Here is a 21,855-nt window from a genome sequence, read left to right as displayed (position 1 = left end):
CCAGAATCCAGAAAGACCCATTGTTGGTGCTAACGCAGTGGCTGTTCCTTCACATGGTGTTTGACACAGTTTTGGACTGACAGCATTGGACAGTGAACTTGTTTTGTTTCCTTTATACGTGACTCTGGCGTCCCACAGGGAACTCTACTTGGCCCTCTGCTATTTGCTTTTACACATCATGCACCAATGTTATGCTGATGACTCAAACCTCTATGTCAGTCACATTAATGCACAGAGGAAGAGAAAACAGCTTTATAGCGGAATGAGGAAAAAGAGATTTAAAAGATTTTACCCTCATGGGACTCAGCAGAAAAGTGATGAACTTCGATAAATATTCAGGCCGTGGTGCAAAGGATTAAGAGCGATTTTTAGACTCAGAGCTGAAGCTTAATTTCAATTTGAGCATATTGAAAGATTGAAAACATCTATTTGTTTTTAATCATCTCAGGAGCATGGCTGGAGGATTTCACTGGAGCTTTAACAAACGATCACATTAGCCCCCGCGTAGGTGCCTTTTACTTGATTTTATAAGTTTAGATTGAAATATCACCTCCTTTTTACCAAAGATTTTCCAAAGATAAGTCCTTCACTCTCCTCTTTTCTTAAACTAATACTGGAGAAGAATAAGAGGAGACGACTCACTTGTCACTTCATCTTAGAATAGCAAACTAACTCCTCTGGATTTTTAAATTGAGAATAATGTTATGTACACGACTTTCATGTTTCCCTCTTTTAGTTTTACTCTTTAATCCTCCGGTGTTAATTTGTTAATTTCAATTAACATTTTTTACAGTTTAATTGGCATCAATAAAGCATTATCAATGATTCCTCATCATCTAAATGTCCCCCTCCTACAGTACATAAAGCAGAGGGCTTCATCCATACATGAGAGCTGCTCTACAAATGAACTGTTAATATCGCCCCACTCTTCTCTTTTCTTTTTTTTTAATGGCTGCTTACATTTGCTTTTTTATCAGGATGTCTAGCAGTAGACTACCTTCTGGAAAAGAAAAAAAAGTGCAAAAGAGAAACCCGCAGTGTGCTATTAATAGCGATGATAATGATTTGCTTACAAAACAGAGCAGTGGGTTACATATACCACCTCAGTGCTTTCTGTGAATGCTGATGGTGGAGAGCTGAGCAAACATTTCTCTGTGGTAAGACACACAGAGGCCTAAAGAAGTGTGTTATATTGTGTGTGTGTGTGTGTGTGTGTGTGTGTGTGTGTGTGTGTGTCCATGCGTGTCCAAACCCTTACGGACTGCTGCACAGGACCGCACAGACGACACCAGTCGCTGTATTAACATTCACCTCTTGTCTGTGTGTCTGCTGTTAACTTATTTGCTCAGTCATTTCAGGGCGCTGAACCGCTATGAGGCATTTTGTCTGGATTACAGCTCTGACTTTGCAATCAGTCTGCTAAATATGTCTACGGGATTACATAAGAGCAACAATTGATTACGGCTTTTGTCAGACATGAAAGATTTTTTTTGGGGGGGGGAGTTGGCTTTGATGTTCATTTGGTGCTAAAGATAGTGGAAGATTATCAGAAACATTGTAATCAGAGGCTTAATCGGAAGTCATCTAATGCTTTTTCCCTCATTTATTGTCTTTGCTTTGAGTGTTTTTAATTGAAATTCTTAATTGAATAACAGCAGAGAAACATTGCAGCTCATCCTGATTCCTCTCGGTGACGAGGGTGTGGTTGCAGCTAGCGAGGTTATAAATATCTCCACTAGGGGCTGAACTCCAGTTGGGACGGAGGTCAAGGCAGCCAAGCTATTAATAGGCCGCTGTATCAAGTGACGTCCTTGGCAATTATGCTACTTCCACTTTCTTAAAGTGGTGTCATATTTAACCTTGCAGCTTACTGGTGTCCCCTGTGCTGAGGACGAGAGCTGTCCTCTGTTGTCTCCCCACTGAGGAGGAGGAAGAGGAGGGAGGAGAGGGAGAGGAGGTTGTGGGATAAGTTCAGAGACATCACTCCGCCACCGAAGGAGCCAAACCATATGAAGAGAAAGTTAAGGGTGTCGAAGCTGCTCAGCGTTAACAATAGCCGCTGCGCTTCCACAGCTGAGTCATGAGGGCAGAGTCCTTCAGGAATGAAGGGTTTGTTCACCAGAGTCGACAGCTGCCCAGAAAGCCTGCAGTATGGAAACACACGATGGGGATTTAGACCAGAGACGGTGTTATAAAAATAAAGCAGCTCACAGCTAATAAACGGTCCAGTGTGGTGCATTGTAATAAAACTGCACATTATTATTAATCTTCTTGAAATAGCATCAAGCTCGGCCGCTGTTCTTCCACACAATGTCTATAAACAGCAAACAGATTGATCAGCACCATGTTATAAAGAGCTATTAATGATGTAACAAGTCAAAATGAGTGCAAGCTGCGGGTCAGTTAAACAAATACTGATGGAAAATCCTCTTGACTGTCCGTGCATCATGTTCCACTGTATTTCTGGCCCCAGGTGGGAAAAATCCACATCATGTTTGGTCTTTGAGGTTGAGTCTTAACTTCAAACAGCCTTTAAGGCCCCGTGTGGAGACTACTAACTACGTTTCTCTGTCAGGTTCTTTGAAAACCTTTTAAAACCAAATTTCGGTGTTGTTCGGAGGCTGTGGCTCTGCATACAGAATCCGTGCTTTGTGGAGAATGTGTGCGATTTATGAATCTTTCGGCGGATGAACAGCTCAGGATACCTGCCGCAAAATCTTCTCCCCCTGCGTAGATTCAGGTCCTCCAGATTAACCTGCTCATTTGTTGATGTGGCTTTGATGTCAGTTGTTTGCTGCCGGTCTAATCCAAACCCGATGAGGTTATGTGAAACGTTGAATTAACAGCTTTTTGGGCGAAGGAGAGCTCGGCTAATGACCGTTCTTAGAACATCGGCCCCTCCCTCCAGCCTCTTAAAATTCTGCTTTGTGCCTCACCTTGCTTGGCTAATCCTCCCAAGGCTGTAATGATAGATCCACACGTGCATGTGATGCTCTAACACACGCACATAAAAGAGGGAGAGGCAGCCTTGCTAATGGACTTGCTGCTGACTGCCTCAGTTTGAAGGCTGCGACGGAGCAGATCGCTGTGTTGCACAGCAACATCTGGTCCGCATTGTTTTTTTCAACAAGTCAACAAGACGAGCACACAAACTCATCAGAGGTCTCTGAACCAGATAACTGCATGCACACTGGGAACAAGCCTGTGGGTCATGCATAAAGACTGGTGAAATTAATATGAAACAGCACGTCTGGGTCCAGAGTATCAAGGCCAGACTAAAAAAGGAGCCACATCTGCATTTTGATTTATGTAAATGTTTTAAAAAGAAGCTGCAGAAGATGAAAAAATTAAAATTGAATTTTACCAAAAGAAAACTTTGTTCTTGCACTTTTGATTGCATCTCTTTAGTGAATTCATAGGCCAATTTGTCACAAATCTCCCTTTGTCGCATGAAATGTAACGCCAAATGTCAAAGGAAACTCTTGACCTTTTTTAGAGATGAGACATAATCAAATAAAAACTTTTTTTTTAAAAACACGGGCACATCAATCAATCTGCGAAACAGGCATTCAGGGTAAATCTAACATTTACACAGGGAATTGATTTCCAATTGCATAAAATATCTTTTTAAGCTATATAATGTGATAATCTTCCAGCTGTGTTGGAGAATGATGTTGGATGCAGGAACTCGACGTGTAAAAGCCTCTTCACCGTCCTCAAAGGACACTTGATAAGGACGACCTCAGCTCTGTTTCAGGCACCTGCAGACAAGAATAGCCACAACACAAAAGATCAGAGCCTCCGTTGCAGCAGGCAGCTCTTGTCTTTGAACGAGCGGATGAGGAGGAGGGGAAGTCCAGATCCAGGTCCAGGTCCAGATCCAGATCCAGTTCTGTGCGGCGGCTCAGAGCTCGAATCACTTGATTACATTTCAGCAAACGTGTTGGGACCTTGAGACTTTTTAGCGCCGGAGAAATCACCCTCCAGTGTTACCTCCTCCTCCCCCTCGTAAAAAAAAAAAGGTGGACAAGACTTGTTTCGTTTTGCTGTGTTCTGCTGTAGTTGCCATAGCTACGAGGGCTGCGTGCTCGGTTGTTCTGTGAAGCTCTGCTTGGGCTGCAGACAGCTGGGCGATGTATGTCCTCACCCACATTATTGTTCTGTTTGTGTGTATGTGAGTGTGTGAGCGTGTGTGTGAGCGTGTGTTAATGCATGCATGTGTGGGCACCTATGTCTTTGTCTGAGTGGGAGCCTGAGGTCACATGTAACCGAGACGGAGCAGACGACGCTTCATCATCGCCATAGAAATGTCTCCATTTACTCGCTTATCAGTGGCTTATCTGCAGCAAATGAGAGAGAGAGAGGCTGTGTGTGTGTGTGTGTGTGTGTGTGTCGCATATTGGAGTTTCCAATTCATATTCAGATCTTGTCATTTATTTGTTGAAAGCGCAGGTTGTGTCTGAGGGGACCGTCGTGTTGAAAAGACGCTTCCCCCTCTTTCATATGCACAGCAGCCTGCGAATTTAAATCACAATATTGACTTGCTTTCTTATTTTGTTGATCATTTCACCAAAGGCGGTGTGTGTATATGTGTGTACGTGTGCAATCCTGGGAATAGAGATCATCTTTTTAAATTTTCACATTGTCTTACAGCGTATTTATTGTCACCACTTCTTCTATACCCTCCCCCCCTCCTCCTCCTTCTCACTCTAATCTCACATGTACACTTGCATACATGCCACATGCATATTCATATTCACACCCCGACATCCAGAGCGATGTAACAAATATCTATTTCACGGCCACGTGCATCTGCACACACACAGACTAGATATATTTATTCATAAGCTCATTAGAGGAGTGGATTTGCCTGCTGCCATCCATCACACTGTCACCCAACCTCAGCCTGGCACACACTGACAACAGAACTGCAGGAGAGCGAAGTCCCTGGGATTTAGTCTCCTGGAGCCAGTGCTATAGAGGGGATTTACTCCAATAGACAGTCGCACTTCACCGTTTTATAGAGGTGAGATCAGGGAGGCAAAAAAAAAAAAAAGACAAAAGAAATGGTAATCTCCCATTCAATATAGTTCATCCAAAAATTTATATTCTGGGGGAAAGGAGAAGAAAAAGGGGGGAATAAATAAAAAAGGGCTTTCAGTTTCTCCGTATAGACATTTTCGACTGTTGTTAACAGCGTGATGGAGTGAAGTGCTGATGTGTATGAGCAGCGCCTGCAGACGCTGTGTCACGTGAGGGCTCAGTCTGTCACTCTCCACTTGTAGCTGGTTACAAGCTGTTGCAGGTACAAGCAAACAAGCAGCTTATCATAACAAGGCAGGACTGAGACGGAGAAATCCAACTTTCTTTTTCTTTTTAGCTTGATTGTGGTTTAAGATTGTGGAGACATGTACAGACTTTTCTTCTATGAGCTAATGTGAATTTTTTTAAAGAGTCACGCAGTGGATGATGGAAAAAAAAAACAACCAAAGAAACGGTTTGTAGACACTTCTTTTCTACTGAAGTGCTCTCAACTAATTCCTGTTTACAGCTTTAATTGCTTATAACATTGGACTGGAGCTGTTGCTCAAGCGTGCACACAAGTGCTCTTTTGATGAACAGGCAGAAATTCAATGTGGAATCGAAACAAAAGATAAATAATTAGGGGAAATGATTAGGGAAGTCAAAACCTGCCATAACTAGTTAATTGATAGGAAACAAACTTGAGTGAATTTGGAGAGAAGCACGAGGAGAATAAGCACATATGAATAAATATGAAAATATACATTTATAATTATCACAGATTTCTTTATAATTAATCACCCTGCCGTCCATTCATCATTAAAGGGATAGTTCAGCATTTTGGCAAATTGGCCCATTGCCATAATTCCTATAGTCATAGCAGTAGGTTTGTTACCTTTAATTGTTGGTGCAAGCTATTTTTAGAACGGCAGAGCAGAGTCGCGAGCTGTTTAGAGCTACGCTACGGAGGCTAATGGGACTTCTACGTTTCCCCCATCAAACTCATCAAATACACAATCCAACAACTCCAAAACGCTCTGATCTACAAGTTGTGACCTGCACATTCACCACGCTATGAGATAATAACAGAACGTTACGAGACGGAGTTGTTTTAGAGGTAATTTCACACAAAACCGCTGATGCGCGTTCCCGACATGGGCAGTTTTTCAGCATGCAGTTTCTTTGCCTCGAAAACAACTCCGTCTCGTAACGCTCCATTATTATCTCATAGCGTGGTGAATGTGCAGGTCACAACTTGTCCACCGGAGCGTTTTGGAGTTGTTGGATTGTGTATTTGATGAGTTTGATGAGGGAAACCCAAGAAATCCCATTACCCTCCGTAGCGTAGCTTTGAGCAGCTCACGACTCTGCTCCGCCGTTCTAAAACTAGCTTGCACCGACAATTAAAGGTAACGAACCTACTGCTAAAACTATAGGGATTATGGCAATGGGCCAGTTTGCCAAAATGCTGAACTATCCCTTTAATAGAAGTTAATTGATAAGATGGACACCTCTGCTGACTTCACTTGTACAACACTGGATGAAATACATAACTAGTGATTTAAAATAAAGGAAGTCTGGGTTTCCTGTCAGGCAGAATATATCAAGTATGTCTCTGTCAGAGAGCGTCTGTCATGGCAGTTGATCCAGTCGTGGGTAACTCCCGTCCCCTCCTCCCCCTCCTCCTCCTCCTCCTCCTCCTCCTCCTCCTCCTCCTCCTCCTCCCCCCCTCCTCCTCCTGGCTGTCAGTTGTAGTTTCTCACTGTGGCATCTGTGCTGGCTCACTTCCTAGATGTGGTCAATTACCAGAGTCTTCTCCAGACCATACCAACACGGCATTAACAGTGTGAGGCAAGGGAACACATCTACACACACACTCTTAGAGGGCTCTTATAGAGTACTTTCTTTCTTTCTTTTCTCTGCCAAGTGGATTTAGTTTTTGTTTGTTTGATTGAGCAGTGAGCAGAGCATCACAAAGCTCCACAACAGATTTGAGTGATTTATTTTTTATTTTTTTGGTGGAAAGTTACGACTGTGGGACGACGACCGACAACTTGTTTGTTTTTGGTGCAGATCCGGATCAAGAAAACAGACTTTTTGAAGTAAATCTTATAATTGCAAAACATTTACTGTAAACATTACGACTGTTTCATTCACCTGGCACTTGTATCACAGTTATGTGTCAGTAAATCATCTCTGCTGCTGCTGTTTGATGATTGGCTCACGGTCGACTGGTTGTAACAGATCCTTTATCATGAACCTTCATCAGGTCACAGTCCGTATGTTGTGATCAAACACCTGCAAAACTAAAGACGTGCTATCATGCCGTAGTAAGGTTACACCCATGGTAAACATTATGCCTGCTTAACATCAACATGTTAGAAAGCTAAATGCAAATGTTTTATAATGTATAATAATGCAGTTATACTGTGTGGAGAAAAATCATGGTCACCAAGTATGAAGCAGTTCGTTCCTGAGACGTTGTCATTTGAAGATTAGCATCTGTCTTCGTGCTGATTTGGAAAGAAGGAGATTAGACGGTATTTTCTTGAAATAGCAAGTTCGGAGGAGGAGATAGTTATGGTTTATGCTGTATACTGTATATGTTTTATCAGAATCAGAATGGGAAAAAACTGTATTGTCCCTTGCAAAAAGCAGTGGAAATTCATCTTTGGCGTGCTCACAGATGTGCATAGAGTAAAAAACACAGTTTAGACATGAAACAACACAGAATAAATGCAGTACAGTACATACAATACAGAATGAGGACAAGATTTCATAGTTGTTATGTACAGTATGTCTCATTGACTAAAGGTCTGTGCTGCTGCAGTTTGCTTTGACGTATCCTATTTTGTCTTTGTCTTCCCATAAGCGAAGACGTCCAGTATATACACAGACGGATAACAGTTCTCCACCCATCTTATACACACACACACACACTTGCATGCACAGTTGCACACACACATACACCACTACATGATACTAGCATTAACTGCAACACGAGCCTTTAAACAAAAGCAGTAAAGAGCCTGCTCATTGTCTCTGGAACATATGTTTCAGCTGCTGTTCATGTTCACGCTGCTCGTCACAGTGTGTCGATCGCTTCTGACACGTGCACTCTCCCACGGTAAGAAGAGTTAACAGTTACAGCGTAGCTACAGTACATAATAAATAATCTATTTAAACCCCTTTTTTCAACAGATTAGTCGATGAAGAGCAAATTATGCTCAGTTTCTGCCCATCCCAAAACCCCACAAGTACCAAAAAGAGAAAAAAACACATTAAAGCAGCGAGTGTGGTGTGTTTAGTTGATATTAGCTGAATTTGATAATACTTTATAGTAAGTACTGACTATTGGGCATTAGTTAAGCATTAAATACTGAATTCTTCATTAATAACACATGAATACTCATTAGTATGTAGTTTATAAACAGTTAAAAATGGTTTACTCATCATTGATAAGCACTAACTGTGTTTATAAACTACATACTAATGAGTATTCATGCGTTATAAATGAAGAATTCAGTATTTATTAATGCTTAACTAATGCTTAATAGTGTGTATTTATTATAAAGTGTTACCCTGAACTTCTCTTACACACTTTGGCCTGTGTATGACTCTGCATTGTATTTATTAACGCTATAAGAAAAGACAGTGATGGTTTTTATGCGATGAAAGATTCTCAGAGATGTGTCGTACAGTATTTCCTGCTGAGGTGGTCACTCCTGGAGCTCCATTACCCAGATGTTCACCGTTACAAAAAAACAAAAAACCTGACGTTTTTATTTCCATCTGTTAGACTGGGCGGCGTAGGAAGCTTTATGGTGGTGTTATAATTCAAACAAACACACACACATAATCAGCTCTGTACTTGTAAAAGCTGCTCTACACTAACAAAAGAGTCACACTGGATGGTTGTGTTTGTTCCTCTTTCTGTCTCTGTGTGCCTTGTGAACTGAAGCCTGACCTGTACTGTACTTCATGGTCTGTATAACAAGCTACTTCGACTCCCTGTGTGCCACGTTCAAGGACCTACGGGGGAAAAAAATGGTGTCACAGCCGCGTCCTCCACCAGCGTCATCCCAGTTCGAAGGGACTCATTCATTCACTTCATGTGTCAGACGACGTCTGTGCTTGACTCAGGCGCGAGGACGTTTTCCTATAAATAGATCTCATTTGCAGTCTTGGTGTGATTATGACATGGACAAAACGGACCCAACGAGCTTACACTCCCGTCTTTCCACTTTAAAAAAGTTCATGTTGCTGCACCTGCTGCTTCACAAGTGTGTGTGTGTGTGTGTGTGTGTGTGTGTGTGTGTGTGTGTGTGAGTATTGAACCCAGTTCCCACACAGAGTGAAACATGGAGACTCCGGTGGTTGTTTCTTGCTGGTGTATTGGTTTGCACTTAGTCCAGTTTCCTGATTACTCATACTGCTGCTGCTGCTGCTGCTGCTGCTGCTGCTGCTGCTTGTTTTTTCTCATGCTTTAGCTTTATTTGACCCAAAGCAACACAAAAATACACACACACACACACACATACAAAGCTGCCTCAGGATGTGTTTCATTTTATCAGTGTGCTGCATCAAGTAAGCTCTCTGTCTTCCTCCCTCTCTGTCCTGTCCCTGTCGCTCCTCTCTTTTCTTGTCTTCCTCCATCTCCCTGATCTGTGTCGTGTGTGTGTGTGTGTGTATGTGTATGTGTTGTCTCCTTCTCTATATGTGTGTGTGTGTGTGTGTGTGTGTGTGTGTGTGTGTGTGTGCGCTTTCTGCTCCCAGCCCCTCTGCGGAAAGCAAAGTTTGTGGAGAGCCCTCGCATTCCACAATCAGAGCTTGGCTCCCCTACACACACCTCCACCACTGCCAAGAATCCAGACCTGGACACATACTGCCCTGGTAAGTTTTTTAGTTTTTTCCCGGCCAGCTCATCCCTCGTTTCTCTCTTTTTGTGTGTGTGTCGGTTCCATGCAGCAGAGAGGAAGAGAGAGTGTGCAATAAGGGAAAATGTATCTCCAGTTATTGTGCCGACTGCTGCCGTCAAGACGAAAACATTGCCGAGGTCATTAATGAAATAGCTTTGCCTGGTGCCCACAGTGTCCGTCCTCCTCCTCCTCCTCCTCCTCCTCCTCCTCCTCCTCCCTCTCTGTGTCTCTAATCCTCCCTCGCTGCTTCCCTCTGCTCTGCTCTGCTTCCTCGGACGCAGAGCTCATTTAGGTGCCGCCGCCCCGCCGCTGTGTTTGTTTTTTTTGCGTTCACAGCCGGCGGTTGATCTGTAATCCGGCAGACAGTCCAGATTTCCCTCAAAATACCCCCTCCCTCCCTCCCATCGTCTCCCCGACCCCCTCTACTCTATCCCATCCCTGTCAAACCCCCTCTCTGCTCTACTCTGCTCTGTCCCCGTCCCCCCTCCTCCTCCTCCTCTTTGTCCCTCCCCTCCCCTCCTCGTGCGCGGCGTTGGAGGACAGTAAAGCGGGTCACTCGAGGATAGCGCTCTGCTGAGATTTTTGGTTCCACTGTAGTGTATCTGCTTTCTCATCTCGCCTCTCCTCTTCCTGTTGCCGCCGAGAAAACGCAGCGTAAGATTCCTGACGTGTGTCTCGTTGGCTCGACCTCAGACTTCCCCCCCACGCAGCAGCAGAGGAGGAGGAGGAGGACAAATGCTGCTGCTGCTGGACGAAAGGACATGAGAGAGGAGAGGAAAGAGTGATGCAGGGTCTTCACAGGGCTTCACTGTTACTGTAACTTAGGAAGAGGAAAATGGTGGACAGGGTGCTGCCAGCCTTCTCCGTCTGCCAGCCTCTCCTGCTGAGTCTCTGCTCGATGGGAGCTCTAAGTAGGTGATCCGTCTGTAGAGACACTAGAATATACTTTTTATAGATCTATAGAGCATGCAGGTAACTACTGTAGATGGTGTGCAGTGCCGTAGTGTAGTCGACCCTGTAGCTGAAGCACCTGGATTTTCTTTCTCTGGTTGAATCACATGGATGGAAAAGAGATATAGAGAGAGAGAGAGGAAAAAAAAAAGTTGACCCTGGCTTTATTTTTTGCATCGACCTTGTGGAACAGACTGTGGAATAACCTTATCAGCTGTGATGAGCTCCTGCAGATGTGACATATCAGGGTTGAAATTGTAATCTCTGGTGCCATTCAGGCAGGAAAACACAGTTGATTACAAACAGGAATACTCTGCCCGCCCGCCCGCCTGTGCAATAATAACAAGTCAAGAGAGAGGAACCATGCAGGAGGTGCTGGGGAGGAGTTTTCATGGGTGACAACAACAAACTCGTCGCAGCCTCCCCAGGTGGACAGATGGACGTCTGAGCTCTTAACAAGAGCTCCCTGGCACGAGTCGCGGCAGGGCGGTGACTTAAACATCTGATCGCATGCCAGTCCTCACGCTGCCTGCTTTTTTCCTGGAAGTGAAGGAAGTGGAAGTCAGGTATCAGCTGATTTTTATGGACCGAAAAGAAATTTGCACGGTCATAAATATGGTTTGTGAATATTTTTGCGAGATAGCTCGTAAAAACCCAACCCGACCAGCACAGCGTCGGTATATTACAGAGTGAAAGCTTTTCTAATGATGTTAGAGGTCAACACAACTTACAGTGCTGTACTGTACATACCCAGACTAGGTGTGGACACGTTAGCTATATATAGCTGAGTTCACTTTGAGATAAGCCCACTGGTTTTTATTGATTGTTTTCTGCTTATTTCTTGTTGTTATGTATCTTGATTCTTTATTTGAATATCTTGATAGTGTTTTCTCATCAGTGTTTAATCATCATGAAGAGAAAGACAAAAAGCTCCTGTTCCTGTCTGTGTCTGTGTCGGCAGCAGCTGAGCGGCCGGCAGGCAGATGAAGCTGAAAAGTAAACAAAAGTTTGTCCTGTAGCTCACAGGCAGCCCCGGTCAGACAGTGAAGGAAGCACCACACCGTGATTTTAATGGAGCAAAGTGATAGTTGCATGTGTGATTACATACTGTTGGAAAGTGCGATTTGAATGGATGAATGGAGTCGAATGGGAAATTAATTGAAAGACTGCAGGCGCCATCATGATGCCAAAAATGCCTTTGGTTTGGACATGTGATTCATAGAGAAGATATAGATGGATATATACTCATTTGCAGGACAGATAAAAACCATCACATGTACATGTAGTACAGTACACTGCATCAATTAAACATTTTCATAAATATAAAAAGAAGAGTTAATAACAGGAGTGCCAGATGTTTACAGCTCAATAGTCAGATAACCTAGACATGGAAATATTCCAGATAACAGAAATAATTAGGGGGAAAAAAACTAAAAACAAGATGTAGCTTAAAGTGCCGGAGGATTAATATTCAAGAGTCACGATCCAGTCAATTTCCTCGAAAAAAAGAAACAATTAGAACATCTTTATGGATGAAATAACAAGAATTTTTTTCATTTTTTTTTCATTTTGTTGCTGATGAAATTTAGTATCCACTACGACCAAAATACAGTGCCGCTCATTGATTTGCAACGTTGCTCAGAGGAGCCGGAGAGTCTCTACATGTACCAGCGCATCACCCACACTCTTAACCCAAACCTGGTGACCTAAGTCCCAGCACGCTTTTATATTTGAGGCATTTACGTGTTGTTGCGTAGATAAGATCAATACCGTGCACGAGGAATGTGAAATTCACTCCTCCTCCTCTCATCTCCTCTCATCAGTCCTCCACTCCCTGGCTGGTTGACGTTTGTACAGACAGAGGCCAGTACGGATGCTTTAATGTTCAACCTTATGTGCGATATAAAGTGTGATTTACCTTGTTTCCACTTCTTTTTTAGACGTCAACATCCAATCTGTGCATTAAAGGGATAGTTCAACATTTTGGCAAATTGGCCCATTGCCATAATCGCTATAGTCTCAGGAGTAGGTTTGTTACCTTTAATTGTCAGTGCAAGTTATTTTTAGAACGGCGGAGCGGAACCGCGAGCTGCTCAGAGCTACGCTACAGACTCGAAAACAACTCTGTCTCGTAACGTTGCGTTATCTCATAGTGTGGTGAATGTGCATGTCACAGTCTGTCCACCAGAGCGTTTTGGAGTTGTTGGATTGTGTATTTGATAATTTTGATAAGGGTGCTCCGCCATTTTAAAAATAGCTTGCACCGACAATTAAAGGTAACGAACCTACTCCTAAAACTATAGGGATTATGGCAATGGGCCAATCTGCCAAAATGTTGAACTATCCCTTTAATTCTCACCTCCTGATCAGTGTGTGTGTCATCTCCTCACTTTGCATCTTTAACTATCTATTTAAAAAATGTGGTTCGGTTGCTTTTGGGATCCTGTCATCGTCAGGTATGGCTGAAACAGAGAAGGCACCACATGGTGTGTGTGTTCCTTTGTGTGTGTGTGTGTGTGTGTGGGTGTGTGTGTGTTATCTTACCTGCAGCCCAGGCCTATTAATACCATCTCCTGTCCTGTCCAGTCCCCCCGCCTGCAGCACACATGCTTCCCTCTTCTCTCGCTGGCGGTGGCGAGAGGGCAGATCTGTGGACGGCCGGGGGAGAAGCAGATGCGCTCGCACAGAAACACATTCCTAGCTGCGCGCAAAGATAGTTGCCATGGCAACCATCTGTCTCCTTCGCAGCTCAGGAGAGAGAGAGAGAGGAGTGTGTGTGCATGTGCGTGCGTGTGTTAAATAAGAGATGTATTTTAAGCTTGGTGATGAATGTGATTGTGTTTTTTTTTGGTTGGTGTTGTTAAAGTCAGATTTGACGATAAAGGATCTCACGGTGGAGCTGAGGTGGGAAACACCTGCCGTTCCTCTCGAGGCGGCTCTTTCTGCTCTTTATGTTCACATGAAACTTCGTCTGCAGTAACTTAGGTGTTAGGAGAACAGAGAAATGTGAGCTGCACAAAAACAAAGAAATCAATAGATTATGATCATGTCTGTTTCCCCTTTGATGGAAACTCATCAGTATCGGTTACATTCAGAGGAACTTTTAAAGGACCCATATCATATTAAGTAAAACTTTTTTTCCCACTTTACTTATTGGTTTTCACAATTGAAAATGTAACAGCATTTATACAGAAATGCAAGAACAAACTTTTTTCCCACCCCCACCCCAGTGGACAAGCAGAAAAAAGAGGAAATGAATGGAGATTGTATCATCGACAAAACCATCAAAACAAACAAAAACAAAGACAAAACATACGGCGTGTGTATGAGAGAGAACAAACGTGGTTTTCAGTAATAGTAAAAAACAATATATAGATGACATTTAGGACAAAACCTCATGTTTGTTGGAGCAGATATGGAATAAAACGTTGTCATATCCTGCTGAAATTATCATTAGGACGTCATACAGCCAGTCTAATCTTTTCTAGCTTCAGGAGTTGTAGTGTATCTCTAACTCAATGTTTGTAGGAGGGCTGGGCAGCCTGTTTCCAATTAAGTAAAATTATTCTCCTCGCTTTAAGAAGGTGACAAAAGCTAAGAGGGTGACAGAAGCAATGTGATCCGATTGTTCCCTAGGAAGATGATCATCGTCATATTGAATACCAAATATGTCCGAAAACTTCCTTTCTTTCTGTTTTGATTATAAAGCAGCTCTGGGTTCTGTGTCAGTGCTGTGGAAGTATCAAAACACACACACAGCCTGTATTCAGAAACTGAGACTTAAAGCTGAGGTAGGCAGGATTTTTTAAAAACAAAATATTAACTTTTTCATTCAGCTATCAGTAAGGAAACGTCCGTGTGTTTGGGGCGATCACAGTGTTTCTCTAGCCTACAGCTCCCGGTATCTTTGAACAATCAAATCTATTCTGGTCTGGGGGTTCCTGATTGGTTAAAAGGGCCGGCCCTACTCTATCCTCCTGATTTGTTAGGACAGAGTAGGGCCGCCCCCTTTCAACCAATCAGGAACCCCCTGACCAGACCAGAATAGATTTGATTGTTCAAAGATACATGGAGCTGTGGGCTGTGGACAAATCCTGCCGACACCAGCTTTAAAACAGGTCGTCAGGGCGTCTGTGACTCTGTGATGTCACAACGAAGCAGTCGCTACTCTCAGGCATGCTCCACCCTGACCTACCCATCCAGTTTCTTTTTGTTGTTGTTTGCTTTAACTGAAATCTACTGTATTATTATTATTATTCGATCATACAGAAAACAGTCAGCGAATCACAAGTCAGGCTCAGACCTTCCTGTCTTCTGATTGGCTCACCAACCTGTTGTTAGAAGAGCTTCAGAGTGAAGTTATCCATACTATTTCTTCGCATGGATAAAGAAATTAAAGTGTTAAAGTGTAAAATATGTGTATTTTACAATCAGATGATGAACTAGAAGAGCTGTGATGTCATTTAGCTTTTAATTGTCCCATGATTACAGTGTAGTCGCCCAGCCATCTGTTTGACTGTGTTGTAGGGTTTTTTTGTGAGTGTGTGTCAGTTTAAAGTTGTACAAAGGGATTGTCTGTGTTTATCTTAAGGGACAGACTGTGGGCTTCAGCAGCCAGGCTTGAGATTCTGCTGCTCCCACATCAAAAAGAAACGCAGACAAACTTCTCGCCGCTGCACAGTGTCGTCCAACAGCTGGCCGCAACGGAGAGGCAGTAGCACGAAGCAAATCTTTTTTTTTTTAAAAAGGGGAAGAATGGAGGCGGAAGGGAACTAAAATACAGACAAAGAGAGAAGCACACACATACACATATATAATACACACACGACACGTACAGACTGAGCCCCTGTTTGATCACGGTCACGGCCGCAGAAAAACCCACCAGGAGCAGTTGACTAATCAGTGCTAATGTATTCACTGCTTACTACTACCAGTCTGTCAACTGGGAAGGACGTCGCTGCCTCCATGTCCACACACACACACACACAGAGACACACACAGACACACACAACACAGATTCAGTGGACAGATGTTTTCTGCTTTTTTTTGTGTGTGTGTCGTTGTTCGCCTGCAATTTGTCTCCCATTTGACGACCGTTGTGTGTGTGTCTCTGTGTGTGTGTGTCAGCTGTTCCCTCTGTGATATTACAGTAGCTGGGAGGAAGGTGGACGAGTAATTCCATCCACCTTCGTCCTCCTCTCCATTACTGCGCTCCTCGTCTTCCTCCAGGGATGCTCTGGGATGCGGTGACCTTGGAGGCCCTCGCCATAAATGCATCCTGCTCCACATAAAGTGTATCCATCCCAGCTGCATTACCGAGCAGCAGCAGCAGCCGTATCAATCTCATCAGACCTCATACCTAATTAGCTGTTTTGGGCCTTAATGTGCTGTGATTACCTCATTATTGGTTGCAGCTCTGTATAAGTATGTGTGTGTGTGTGTGTGTGTGTGTGTGTGTGTGTGTGTGTGTGTGTGTGTGTGTGTGTGTTTATTGAAGCACAGCAACATGTCATCTCCATTTGCTTCAAAGCCTTTCTCCCTCCTCCCTTTAGAAGATGCCTGTCTTTCTTTTACTTGCTCAGAGACACTTGGAGTAAATCTAATGAGGATCCTGACAGTCGTGCTCTGCCTTTTTTTTTTTTTTTTTCCTCGTCCATGAGCGACTGCAGAGGGAGGGGGGGAGGCCCTGGGCTTTCGGGGGCTTTGAATGGACTGCAAGAGGCTGCAGGCTTGAAGGAGGCTTTAGACGGAGCTGTCCGTCTTCAAAGAGGTGGCGCGGTGTCTAATAGTCGTCAGTCAGAGCTCGGTGCAGCTAACCTGCCGGTCTGGTCCGACCTGCCCGGCAGGAAAACGAGCGAGCAGAGAAAACCGGCCCTGCCACTTGCTGTCTCTCTCTCTCTTTCACCCCTGTTTATTTAACCGCCGGCGGTCTCGTCGTGTCCTTAACGTCTGGGCCAATTCAGAGGTTTACACATCCAATTACAGCTGTTTGCATCCAGCCAGTAGTTACTCTTCTTACAACCAGCAGGGGAGAGTAATTAGCGGGAGCTTCATCCCCGAGAGTGACACTCACTCTGGTGAATAAACCGATATGGTCGACACCTCTGGAGTATTATATCAAGGTGTTATTGAATAACATGACACCGCCACCGGTGACAGTTTGTAATGGGTAGAAGAAGATGAAGAAGGTATTGTAACCTGGCAACTGGACAAGAAAGATGAGGACTTTTTTTTTTTTTATGTTGTTGGTTTTGTTTTGTTTTGGGAACTGGTGCAAAGTTGGCAACGGAAATCCCTCAGCTCTGTCTGTGTGTGTGTGTGTATGTGTAGCTACTTGCATAGCTGTACATGTGAGGACCAGTTTGTTTTAAACCATCATAGTGAGGACATTTTGGGAAACTGAGGACATTTTGGCCGGTTCTCGCTTTCTCGGTTAAGACTTTAGGTTATTATAATTAGGTTTAAGTTAGGTTAAGGGTAATGGTTACTGTAAGGTTTGGCATTTGTTTTGGATGGTTAAGGTCAGGGTAAGGGGCTAGGGAATACATTATGTCAGTGAGTGTCCTCACAAAGATAGCCATACAAACGTGTGTGTGTGTGTGTGTGTGGTGTTTGAACATCTGATCATCACGCAGGCTCACCCTGGTGTTTTCATTTCTCTTTAACACCAGCGGTCTTGTGTAAACAGGACACACACACCTACCTGTCTTGAAAAGTCACACACCATTGGTCCCCCCCTCTCTCTCTCTCTCTCTCTCTCTCTCTCTCTTTCTCTCTGTCTTTCTCGCTCCCTTTGTCTCTCTCTCACTCACACACACACTTCACAGGTGAAGGGCGTATCTCACATTACGTCACACACGCTGCAGTGGTGATGAGTTGGTGCGGAAGGAGTTGTCAGTGTGGTCGGCTTTTGTTCGCTCGCCGTTTGTTTCACGCGGAGTTCGTTTTTTCTTTTTTCTTTTCCTTTCTTTTCTTTTCTTTTTGTTGTTGAAAGGATTCCTGTGAGTCGGTGTGTCTGAGGGGATTTCTGTGTGGAGTTTATGTAAGAAGAAGAAGTTGAAGAAGACACACTGCAGCCAAGAAATGCCCAGCTGTGGTGGTGGAGGAACGTACGTGTGTGCGTGTATGTGTGTGTCTGTGTGTGTGTGTGATGCACAGCTCTGAGCTACGGAAAAACTCAGGTAGAGTGTTTTCACTTCATCGTCCCGAGCGCAGCTGCTGTGCTCGGTTTCTGTTGGTTGTGGTTTATGCAAAGCAGGTGTAGTAAATATACAGTAGTGTGTGTGTGTGTGTTTTAGTGTGTGTGTGTTTAGTTTTTCCAGGTAAAAAAGGATATAAAACATATTTAAAGGATGATTTTTGTGTTTTTTCTATCGGTAAAAATAGCTAAATAAGCCGGTGTGTACTCTCTCTGCCCACCACTGACACACATTCTTTCTTCTGTGCTTTTCCTCTCTCCTCCTCTTCATCCTCCTCCTCCTCCTCCTCCTCCTCCTCCTCCTCCTCCTCCTCGCCTCTCCATCTCCATCTCTCTGCCTCTGCAGGGGAGTCAAGCCAGGAGCTGGGCCCCCCTCCGTCGGTGGATGAGGCAGCCAACACATTGATGACGCGCCTGGGTTTCCTTCTGGGAGACAAAGTGAGTGAGGGGCCAGCCGGCACCCAGTACAGCATGGAGGAACCCGAGGCGAGACAGGTACTGGTTTTAAAATCCGCCCAAGAACCGGACTTTGTGATCAAATCTGCTATCGAACACATGACGGACAGGCTCCATCGCTTATCTGGATTATCTGCTCTGTCTGAGTCTGTATAAAGGAAACATTGTCTTCAGGCTGTGACGGCCTTAAAAACTTTTTTGTTTGTTGCCCTTCATGCTGTTGACGTGCTTTATCCTGAGGTAATTGTCTTATTGCGGTTGTGATTCTGACACATTTCAATTGAGAGAGCGTAGACAAACGGGCGATCGTCTTGATTCGATCTGACATTTATCTCCATTATATCTTTGTTTACACTCCGGCTTGACAGATGTTTAGACGTCAGGATAGCCAGATCAAAAGGCTTCTCTGTAAATTGCCCTCAGACACCACGGTTGCATTGGCCTCAGGAATTTACCAGCACATCTCCATCAAACATCAGATATCTGTCTTATCTAATTAGATTTTTTTATTTTAAAAATACTCTCTCTCTCTCTTTCTTTTTTTTTTTTTTACTTTTCTTTTTATTGAAGGCAAGTTTCCTGGGCTGACAGCGTGCAGCAGGCCGGGTGCAATGTTTTCTCTCCTGCACCGTAACCTTTCTGTTTGTGAATTTGGCAGTTGTGCAACAAACAGCTCTTGGCACAACGAGCCCGCTCTAAGCTCTGTAGCAGATGTCCTGGTTTTCTCTACCTAAACCTGATTTGACGGGTATGAATTTTCCGAGCCAGGGGAGAAAAACAGTTGCAGTGGGGGGAGATAGAGAGAAAGAGAGAGAAAAAAGAGAGAAATAGGAGGAGGAGGAGGAGGAGGAGGAGTGGGGGTAAAAAGAGGGCAAACCTGTTGCAGGAGCATTTCAAGCAGGTCTAGGTATGGGTTTGCACTAAAGCAGTGTGGATAAGCAATTAGACTGATGGCCTGCCTGCGCTTGATGTGTGCGCTGCTGTAGCAGTGGGGGTGTATAAATTGAGAGAGGTTTATTCAAGCGGCTCTTTTTTAGAGACGTGACTCATGCTAGCACCCTGTTGCATCGTGCACACACAACAGCAGCAGCAGCAGCAGCAGAAACTTAATATGCCAGATATCTGCCCCAAATACTGTTCTCCAGATTGCAATTTCGTTTGATTCATTAACCACCAAGAATGACACGGATTTGCCTTGAGACAGCGTCTAATAGCGAAAATGAGCGAGCAGGCTTTTGTTGTAGTTTATATAATTCACTTGGCATTTACAAGCTTTGAATGGACCGCGAGAAATTACAGTAATACAGCAGAGTAGCACCTTGGATTGCTGCTGCTGCTGATGCTTGAAGGCCCCTCTCTTAATGGTTGCTGTCATAACCAAGTTACATTGTTCTACACTATAGTTAAATGGCCATGAAGCCAGACACATATCAGCTTCTTAGAAAATAAAAACGGTGACCACATCCTGCTTCTTCTCCATTTGAGATGGTTAAATTCCTCCAGTAGCGGATGTCTTTGCTGGGAGACTTCACCAGCTGATGGAACAAGGTGACCTTAACTCGCCCGGGCGTGCAGTTAATTGCCTTTCATACTCTCGTGCTCTCGCTCCCACGAATAGACGCAACGCTCCGAGTTCAATCCGATCCTCGTGCTGCTGCGTTTAAGGTCAGACCCCTCCGCACAAGGAAGAGGGGGGTTCATTAGCAGCAGCAGCAGCAGATAGAGACACAGTGGTGCAGCCGCCGTATAGTCCAGCTTTTTATCCCCGTGTCCACATGTTTGTGTGTTTGTTTTCGTCCGGCGGGGTCGAGCTTCTGTAAACACGACGGTCGATGGCAGCGATGGCATCCATGAAGGAGGGCAGAGGTCAGCCTGGTGACTGAGAGAGTCTCTCCCACAAACTGATTCTCCTTGCGCTCCTTCAATCAGTTGTGCACACACTGAGCGACAGCCTGGAGGTCACGCGCCGTAATGGGCAGTGCGCTGATGAGTTTACACATGTCACCGACCGTTTATAATTCAGCCAGTAGCTCTGTCATTAGACACACCTATAGCATCTAGTGTGACCTTTACGGAGCTGAACTTGTTCTTTTGAGAGGTTTTAATTCAACCACACACTTATAGTATTACTGAGGTCACAGCTGGTGATTTCTGACTTAAACTGTTGTTGTCGTTGTTAGTATTCTTCCTTCTCAATACTGTGACCTTCATGCTAAATATAAAGCTAAATGAACTCACCTACTATTTGCTGTTAGCTTGAGGATTAGCTTGTTTATTTCTGTGTGTGTTTGTTTGTAAAGATTAGCTGTTAGCTGAGTCGCCTCGCTTGATCATTTATGGAGCAATAATGCTAAATGTTCACTTTCTCTATAGAGTCTCAGTTTCCTCTTTTGTTCATCATGTGAGACGTCACTTTGGGCCCTTGTTGTAAGAAAAGTTACATTTATCTCACATCTTATCAACAGCGGCTCAGGAGGTAGAGCGTGGACGTCCACTAACCAGACAATTGTTGGTTCGATCCCCGATCTCCTCCAGTCCACATGTTGTCTAAGTGTCCTTGGGCAAGATAGAGGGGTAACACTTTACAATAAGTACACACTATTAAGCATTAGTTAAAGCAGAAGTAAGTGATATATTTGTGTTAATATAAGTCTTAAATAGTTATATCTTCCGACAGCAATCACTTACATAGAGTGTTTGGTCTGAAACACGGGTCTGTCAGTCACTCTGCTCTGCTCTGAGCCGAGGAGAAAACATTTATCGTATCCTACAGTTTTTATCCAATGAGGAGAGAGAACGGCATGCAGGGCTGTGTGTGCAGCCAAGGAACGCCGTGAATGTGGCGACGTAGGGACGAGGACTGTTATGGTGCGTTCAAGGAAACTCGTATTTTTCCGACCGTGAAGTGGTACCAGTTCGATCTGGTACGAGTTCACCGGTCGGAAGTTACGAGTGGCCGTTATAGTGACTTTCACAGGTAAAACAGGTCGGAAAAACACGAGTGGGTTGCCTGAAACGCTACAAAGTCGTAAGTTGTGACTTGAAGCTGTAATTTACGATTTCAAAAGCCTGCCTGGAACGCAGCATTAGCGAAAACGACCGGACCACTTACTTCTGCTTTAAGCATTAATAAATACTGAATTCTTCATTTATAACGCATGAATACTCTTTAGTATGCGGTTTAACTTTTAACTGTGTTTTTAAACTGCATACTAATGAGTATTCATGTGTTATAAATGATGAATTCAGTACAGTATTTAAAGCTTAAAGGTGTACAGAAAAGAAAACTGAATTTGAGCCCACTCTGGA

At 44.0% G+C, this 21,855-nt stretch overlaps 1 protein-coding gene across 16 annotated transcripts in view; it reads left to right on the top strand.

Annotated features, from left to right (window-relative positions):
* tanc2b (tetratricopeptide repeat, ankyrin repeat and coiled-coil containing 2b) overlaps positions 1 to 21,855 on the top strand; it is a 164,101-nt gene that overhangs the window by 94,416 nt on the left and 47,830 nt on the right. For 10 of the 16 annotated variants that reach the window (XM_085761409.1, XM_085761407.1, XM_085761404.1 and 7 more), the window contains 2 exons: positions 9,799 to 9,915; positions 18,437 to 18,585. In XM_085761409.1, coding sequence (XP_085617535.1) covers positions 9,799 to 9,915; positions 18,437 to 18,585 — 266 coding nt within the window. Of the gene's footprint in view, positions 1 to 9,798; positions 9,916 to 10,831; positions 10,853 to 18,436; positions 18,586 to 21,855 lie in introns of those variants that run through there. The other 6 variants (XM_085761405.1, XM_085761415.1, XM_085761413.1 and 3 more) reach the window with 2 other exon arrangements.

Source organism: Trachurus japonicus, chromosome 19 (genome assembly GCF_045865225.1).
Source record: "Trachurus japonicus isolate A0001 chromosome 19, Traja_1.0".
Lineage (NCBI taxonomy): Eukaryota > Metazoa > Chordata > Actinopteri > Carangiformes > Carangidae > Trachurus > Trachurus japonicus.
Note: the sequence above shows the minus strand (reverse complement) of the source record. Positions and strands in the feature narration are given on the sequence as shown.